We start from the raw sequence: 9,029 nt of genomic DNA, 5'->3' as shown, positions 1-9,029 counted from the left end.
ACACCCTCTGGGGAATGGTCATGCTTGAAGGTGCAGACCCGGGGAGGTGGGGGGGGAGGGGATGGAGGTATGACTATATGATGAGTGCCAGGCACACTGTCTGGAGAACGAGAATGGACGCGCCTGGGACTCTGACTTGGGGGGATGGGCGGGACATGGACAATGTATATGACCTGAACTTATGTACCCCCATGATAAGCTGAAATAAAAAAATAATAATAATAAAAAATAAAAAAAAACAAATGAACTCATGTTTTAGGTGGATTGAAATAACTGTTACCTAAAATCATCCTTAGTGAATGAAAGTCAAAGGAGATCATTTTAAACTCCACATTTTGCAGATGAGAAAACCGAATGCCAGAGAGAGACCGTGACTTTGCCTGGGGTCACGCTATTCATTACAGCGCAGCTGGAAGACCGAGCTCACCGGGAGCAGGAGGATGTGCTGGCCCCTTTGTAGTTCTCTCCCAAGCTCTCTGTTTCTGCATCAGATTGTTATATTTATATTGAATTCCTTTCAATGGATTATAAGACATTCAACTCCGTATCAGACTTCAAGTCTCCATAGAGAGGAAGAGAACCGGTAGATACTTTTTCTCCTTTTTGGAAAGATGAAATTACTCTGAACTTCTTTACCTGGTCCTAGGGGCAGTTGAGATTTTGTAGACCTAAGTGTGAAATGGAAGGGAGCATTTCTTACCTAAAGAATGGATTCTTTAAGTCGAGGATGCTCTCAGATCTGAAGCCTGTTTGGTTCACCAGCACCACGATCTGAATGTCATAGCTCTGTCTGTACCGCAGAGAAAAACACATCATCTCGCAAGGCTGGTTAGCTATTCACATACATCCCAGGCATCTTGAACACATGTCTGCTTCGTGAGGGTGAGAGTGTGTGTTTGGCATCTTATGTATGTTCATATCTATTTATTTGGATGATATTAATCTTGGTAGAGGCAACTGAAAGCCTTGTTTATTCATTAGAAGTGTTTAGTAGCTATAATTTCTTGATCTAAAAATTACAAAAGTAATGGTACTTCTGGTTCATCAAAGGACTTTTGAGGGGGAGGGGGGAAATTTTACCAACACCAATGACAGAAAATGGCTTTCAGTAACAGAGGCGCTTTATGAGTCATCATTAAAGTACCAAAACAATCTCAGTCATGGAAGGATTGGCTGAGCTAAAATCTCAAACTGACATAAAATGGCTAACAGATGTGATTGATTTTAAGAGGCCTCAGGTGAAGGCTCATGCAATTACAGTGAAAGGATAAGTAATATTAATATAACATATCCTGGATGACTAATCAGAAGAAGTCATGTTGGTAGGATTTTATTAGTCATTTTCAATAATACATATATTTCTTCTGATCATAAAAATGTTACATATTGTAGAAAAATTGAAAAATAGGGACAAATATAAAGAAAATGAAATAATCCATAATGACAGTAGACAAAGATTCTTTCTGCTTACATTATAGACTATTTCTCTTCCACTTTTTCCTTTCTGTGTATTTGTAGATGTAAATGTTTAGCAAAATGATGCTAAGTATGGCTTCATACCTTCCTTCTTCTATTCAACATAAGCAAGTGTTTATCATATATCATAAGATAATTCTTGAAAATGTAGTTTTCAATGGCATTGCATGAATATAACACTATTTATTTAATAATTCTCCATTGTTGAATATTTATATTTTTATAATAACATATTATTATTTATAATAACAAAAACTTACTTTTTTCCAGCAGAGATGCTATAAAGGACATTCTTGCAATACATGTTTATGTCCTATCTACAATTATTTCCTTAGGATAAATTAGAGGTAGGCCTACCAGACTAAAGCATATTAATGTATTTAAGGTTCTCAAAACTTATTGCTAAAGTGTCTTTCAGAAAGTGTACCAAATACTTCCTCACCTACAAAGTATGAAAGTGCTAATTTGAGTACTCCTTTTCCAATCCTTAATATTTAAGTATTTGAGGTTAAAATATTATGGAATATTTTTATTTTCATTTCCTTGATTATTAGGCTTCTTTTTTTAAATTTCAGAAATTAATGAAGGGTTATGTGTCTGCAGAACCCTAAATAACTATTAATTCTTTTGAACCAGTTATTTGGCAATGTGCATTTTTAAAAAAAACTTTATTCTTTGCCAGACTTAGTCATTTTAAACTTTATAGAGACAGAACAGGTGGCTTAAGTGGGCATGTACTTTAGTTCAAGGATTGAATATAAAACTATCACTTTGTATACCAACATTTCTTTTGTAATATCCAAGAAGATATTGGAGATGTGGGAACCACATATGCAGGAAAGTATGGTAATTCATGATGATTTAATCTTACAGAAAACAGAAAAATCTCCCAATAGTGGAATAGGCTTAGTAGTGCTGACCATCAAGGAAGAATGGGATGAAGAAACACAAGTGGCAGAAAGCTTGGGAAAAAGTGACCCAAATCACTGAGAATTCACTAATAGATAAAGGAAGGAATGAGGAGCCTCAGCAGGCATGGACTCTAGACCGGTGTTTTTCAAAGAGGTTTGCGCTTGCCCCAGAGAGAATGTGGGATGATACACTGGGGTATGGAATGAATATTGAACTATTATTTTTAATTTTTTAGTTAGCTGTTACAGTGGATTTAATTGTGTCTCCCACCCAAAATATTAACATATGTTCTACTCCTACCTACTGGTACCTGTGAATGTGACCTTGTTTGCAAATAGGGTTTTGCACATGTAACCAAGTTAAGATGAGGTCATCCTGAATTAGTGTGGGCCCCACATCCAATGGCTGGTGTCCTTTTAAGAAGGGGAGAGGACACGCAGAGAGGAAGGCCATGTGAAGACAGAGGCAGAGAGTGGAGTGATGCAGCTACAAGGAATGCCAAGGCTTGCCAGGTGCCACAAGACGCTAAGAAACAAAAGGCAGCTTCTTCCCTTGAACTTTCAGAGGGAATGTGGCCCTGCTGACACCTTGATTTCAGACTTCTGGACTCCAGAACTGTACAAGTTTCTGTTGTTGTAAGGCATCCAGTTTGTGGTAAGTCGTTATGGCAGCTCTAGGAAACAGATGCAGTTGTTTACCAAATACATTTTAAACACCAGTGAATTCACTGGATTCTAATTAACAACTAAGGGGTAAGATATTTGTTTATGTTCACCTAATTCTTCAGGTTTTTCAAAGGTGAGATGGTTCAAATAAGACTCTCATTACATCTTAAATAATGTGATACAACATTAGGGAGCAAATGCCAACCATGTGATAGACACATGGGTCCGAGGGAGAAGAATCTGAGTAACATGGCAGAACAAAAATATGTCATCTAAAGCTGCACCAGCATATTCTACGTCTCCCCTGTGCCTAATCATGTGCAACAATTTCCTCCCATGATTCTTTCTGATGCAGCTGGCCAAATATATAGCTATTGAGAGGTTTTATTTCATGTGAATTCCAAGGTAAAGCAGTTTAATTATGACCATTACAAGTAGCACTTGAAACTTCCAAAGCTTTAATTCTTTGATCAGCATTTCTTTTAGTTTTATAAACCACAAAGCTCATCAAACTCTCTCCAAACCAAATCCCCCGGCAAAACTGGGTATAGCAGGCCTTCATAGGGATCCAAAAATTGTAAATCATGTTTCAAAATATTTTGGCACAAGATAAGTGGCTGAGTTAGATCCAACAATCAGCCTATGTTTATTTTTTCAATGCATCCTTTTGATTTCTATTTTTGCATATCTTAAATATATATATATGAATTTCTAGATATATATATACACATATAGATCTGTCTATGCATGTGTGTAGGTATATAGAATGTGTCTGTATGCATATATAAATATATAGATACATACATATAGAGAGAGAGAGACAGGGAGGAAGGGAGAAGAGAAACTATTTATTAATAGTTCTGGGCTTTCTATTGTTATCATTACTGTAGCACATGCACATAATTAAAAGATAAATATTGGTATACTTGGGGGAGACATATATATAAAGTGTTTTAATTTATAGGTACACATGATCAAGAAACTTTAAAGATGACTTCTGTGAACTTTAAGGATATAAATTTCATGAAGTTCATAAAAAAGATAGGTTCTATTTTATTGCCAGAGCAATAAAATGAATGACAGATCCAGAATGATGGGAGGCTGTCAAAAATAAAATGTTAACAATACAATCACAAATGGTCCTGGTAGGGAAGAAAAGGGCAGTCATTGTCACACCTGCGTGGTTGCATAGCGAGTTCTCCCAGGAGTTCAGAGTTTAAAAGAATATTTGACAATAAAGGAGGGGGAGATCCTATCCAAGGCGGTACAAAGGGACAGCACCTTACTGAGAAAAATAGCATGAAAATACTGACATTCAGGAAGTGCAGAGGCTTTTAGAAAATACCAAGGAAAACAAGACTTTTTAAAACAAAAACATCTGAAGGGCTATATTGAGAGTAAGAAAGAGAATAAGGGAAGAGAAATTGGGACTAAGATTGACTGTGGGATTTCTATGTATTAATCACTCTACTCTGTTCTTTTAATATTTGCAAAAGCCTGTGGAGACAATGATTATAAATGCTACTTTATAGATGATGAGGTGAGGAAACTGGGATGCTAGAAAGATTCATTAACTTGCCCAAGGTCACTCCAGGATTAAACAGTATATAGAGGAGACGGGACAGAACCAGGACACAGCAGATTCTAAAATGTCGTCTCCTTTCACTACACAAGGGTACTGATCTAATAAGATAAAGAACTTCCTCCCTTCTTTTTTTCCTCCTGCAAAAGATTGCATGCCCATGATATCTTAGCTGCTTCTTTCAATAGTGCCAGACTAAGTTCTCAGTAAGAGGATCATCTGTTCATGATGCCTTCATTCAGTCATCCCACAATGTTGCTGAGACTCTGAAATGCATTCAATGTAGAGGGATACACCATAGAATAGGACTCAGTCCCTCTACTTAGGAGGCTCACATGAAGGCAAATAATAGCAACATAGGTGCAATAATAAAGGCATGGAGGGCTGTAGGAACCCTGAGGCAGGTGTGTGAGGTAGATGGTTTGTCTCCTTCTTACCTAGTAGGGGAAATGGAGAGAAGGGTAGAAAAATATTACCAGTAAGGATGAAACCCAAGATATGTACAAAAAAAGTAATGGAATAAAAAGGTGCTTTAAATTCATTCACCTAATTATACCCTAAAATACAAATATTTGAAGGCAAAAAAAAAAAGATGTTATCCAGGTTTGCAAAAAAGCAGAAAGGGCAAAGTCCAAAACTCCAGGCAGACGTTGGCTATTGCTCTTTTGAACTTTTTTTTTTTTTTTTTTTTAAGAACTGGTCATTAAACAGATGGTTTATAAAGATTTAGAAAGAAAGTGGTAACTTCCAGGATGAACATGGCATAAGTCAGCATTTTCCACTTTTCCTCCTGGAAGCCATCCAAAAACAAGGAGAATAGGTACTGCAGATGGCAGACCTCATTTTCTGTAAAACCAGGAGAAAGATATCTGCAGTCTCCTACATCTGTGTAACGGCTGTAAAAGCAGTTGAGATGGATTATAAGCCACATGGAAAAAAGTACAAAAGAAGTGCAAAGAGTGACAAGAGAGCCCAGGGGAAGTACATCTCAGAAAATGCTCACAAAAATACAGCACCTGAAGGAGAGGAGCATTTTCTGAAATGTGAAAGGTATATTCCTTATTTGTAACATCTTGTGCAGGAATTGGATTGAGCAAGGGCTTTAAGTAGAAACATTCCTGGAACTGGAATGTGGTGAAACCACCTAGAGAATGCAAGAGAAGCCATTCTTGCAGGAAGTAGTGTGACTCCGAGGCAGCCTAGAATGAGAGACTGAGTTGAGAAAAGCTGATATCATGAAGACTGTCACGTATCTCCCTGCCACGGGAACTTCTAGCTGTAATTAGCTGCCCAGAAAAGTCCCATAATTTGATGATGAGTAACACCAAAATAATAAGGGAGAGGGAGAAAAAAAGTAGAAAAAGTGTAGCAAAATTTACAAACACATGAAAAATGCATATCAGATAACTGATGCCATGGCACAAATAAAAAATGTAAGAAAATATTTCATCGCAAATTTTAAAACCATAATTAAGCCCTCACCTCTATGGAAGAAACAATAACTTATGCAGAAATACAATAACTCAAGGAAGAGAATAAAAAAGATCTAGATGTGCTGATATGGAAATGTCTTTTTTTTCTTTTTTTGAGACAGAGTCTTGCTCTGTTGCCCAGGTTGGAGTGCTGTGGCGTCAGCCTAGGTCCCAGCAACCTCAAACTCCTGGGCTCAAGCGATCCTTCTGCCTCAGCCTCCTGAGTGGCTGGGACTACAGGCATGCACCACCATGCCCAGCTAATTTTTTCTATTTTTAGTAGAGATGGGGTCTCACTTTTGCTCAGGCTGGTCTCAAACTCCTGAGCTTGAGCAATCCTTCCACCTTGGCCTCCCAGAGTGCTAGGATTGCAGGCGTGAGTCACCGTGCCAGCTGGAAATGTCTTTGAGATGTATTGTTAAGTGAAAAAATAAAGATGTAGAAAACAGATACAGAATGTTACCAATTAGGCATAAAAGCAAGGGAAAATAAATAAATAAATGTACAAACTGCTATCATTGCGGTTTTTGTAACTTTCTATCTAAAATAAAACTCTGAAAGGATATGCAAGAAACAATAACCATGGAGCTAAGATGGAGGCTGTGGAGGGGCATGAATGGTGTCCACACTGGGAAGAAGACTTTTCGTTGTATATCTTTTTACATATTTTTATTGTGAATGGTGTGACTATATCCTTTCTTCAAAAAAATTAAATAACCCTTTAAGGAGACAGAAAGTCATGATAGCTAGAGATCTAGCACAGGTTCACTAAGAAATTAAATAATGAAGGCTATGTCCAGTTAGTTCATTTCCTTTTTGGAGCAGGGTTATTGAACGAGGTTATGAGAGTGAAATCAGATATTAAGCTTATTTGGATATCACAGTCGACAAAGGTCATATCATATTTCCTTCTGAGCTGGACGGAGGAATGTGGGCTAGGTATGAGTGCAAGTGGGTGGATTTTGAGCTACTTCCATGACCAAATTCAAAGGGTGTGCATTAATTATGTGCAAACTTTGAAGGAAGATTATATCCTTGATCTTTCTCTGCTTAATATGTCAAAAATAAATATGCCTATTTAATTTACATATGACATAAAATGGTAAGAATCACTAATATGCTACACCAAAGAATTTTAAAAATAAATAAAATAATCCATTGGCTCTAGCAAAGATCGCAAAACAGCAGATGAATGCATGAGTGGAACAAATACAAAAACGTACTAAAGCTGACAAAAGTCAGCTGCATACTAGGAAAAGGGAACATCCAATTTAAAAGTAGATCATGTGAAAGTACACTTTTTGGTTTTAATTGACTATATACTGTAGAAAAATGTATACCAAACTTAATTTAAACTTACAATAAGGATAATTCAAAACAGCAGTAGTCACTGTTGTTCCGTACCCAGCAGCTGTCAGAACATATACATTATCCTATATTTTGTTCTGGAGAAATGCTTTAAAAGGGGACACTGATAAGCAGGGTATCTTGGAAAAGAGAACTTAGAATTTCAAACTATTTCAAAATCATTCTTCCAGGGGGCAGGAATTGAGGATGTTAGCCTAGACAGAAAGACTGGGAGGACATTTGGTAGAACTTGCCAAATATTTGAACAACTGCCATTTAGAGGTTCGAACAGACCTATGTAGTTTCAATGCAGAAGCACAACTAAGACCAATGAGTAGAATGTACAGGAAGTACAATATAGGATCGATAGCAAGAATAATTTTTTAATAATTAGAGATGTCAAAATTTGGAGACATTGATAGCAATGACCATATGAAAAGTCACTTAAACTTATCAATAATTAAAGAAATGCAGGCCAGGCCTAGTGGCCCATGCTTGTAATTCCAGCACTTGGCGAGGCTGAGGCAGGAGGATCACCTGGGCCCAGGAGTTTGAGGTTGCTGTGAGCAATGATGACATCAATGCATGCTACCCAGGGTGACAGAATGAGACTGTGTTTCAAAAAAAAAAAAAAAAGAGAAATGCAAACCAAACAACAAGATGCTACTTTTAAAAATTATTTTTGGGTCTATCAGACTGACAAAAACCATATAGACTGGTAACATCTAGCTTAGGGAAAGATGTGGAGAAATGAACATGCTTATCCATTGCTGGTCTCCATGGCACAAGCACTGAGAACGGTAGTAGCTATCAGAGCTTAACATATACATACCCTTTGACCCAGCATTTACATTTCTAGGCATGTAGAAATAGCCATGTCACTGTGCATACTACAGGTTCAAAGATATCCTAAGTATCGGTCAGTATTATGGTATGTCCATGCTCTGGATTATTATGCATCTACTAAAAGAACAAAGCAGATCTATCTGTACAGATCCAGGACTTATCACTAAGTAAACAAATTAAGTTGCAGACTGGTAGTCTAATCTTACTGTAAAAACTGCAAACCCCACAATGATGTTATTTGTTGGTACATGCAGGGAAAATCACCTGGAAGGATATGAATCAAACTGTCACATTGGGGAGTATGGTGAGGGATGGGAGTAGAGGAGAATTCTATACATTTTTGGAGTTTTGAATTTATGTGTGAGCACGTTAGGTTTTTGCAATTAATAAAATAAAGACTTTAAAGATGGAAGGGTTGATTTGTGAAGTGGTGAGCTCTTCGTCAATGGAGTATTCGAGCACAGGCCCAAGGAAGAGTGGGAGGTAGGGAGGAAAGAAAGTTGCATGAGATGATCTCTGAGTACCCCTGATACCTGACCGTCCTGGAACCACTCTGCTACTCCTCCCGCCTCTAACTCACACAGCTGAAGCTCCAACAAGGTGAAGGAAAATAGAACATTTAAAAATGAGATAAATCAAGGTAATTGCTGTAGAGACCTTGTGAAATCCACCACCATAGGGAAGCAGCCAGTCCTTCCTGACACACCATATACTGCCTCTGAAGTGCTT

At 37.5% G+C, this 9,029-nt stretch overlaps 1 protein-coding gene across 1 annotated transcript in view; it reads right to left on the bottom strand.

Annotated features, from left to right (window-relative positions):
* Positions 1-696: 696 nt before the first annotated feature.
* LOC123645694 (histone-arginine methyltransferase CARM1-like) overlaps positions 697-9,029 on the bottom strand; it is a 93,307-nt gene continuing 84,974 nt past the window's right edge. Inside the window, 1 exon segment of the mRNA XM_045562131.1 lies at positions 697-790. Coding sequence (XP_045418087.1) covers positions 697-790 — 94 coding nt within the window.

Source organism: Lemur catta, chromosome 10, assembly GCF_020740605.2.
Source record: "Lemur catta isolate mLemCat1 chromosome 10, mLemCat1.pri, whole genome shotgun sequence".
In the NCBI taxonomy this organism is placed as follows: domain Eukaryota; kingdom Metazoa; phylum Chordata; class Mammalia; order Primates; family Lemuridae; genus Lemur; species Lemur catta.
The sequence above is the reverse complement of the archived record's forward strand: the minus strand, read 5'-3'. Positions and strand labels throughout refer to the sequence as shown.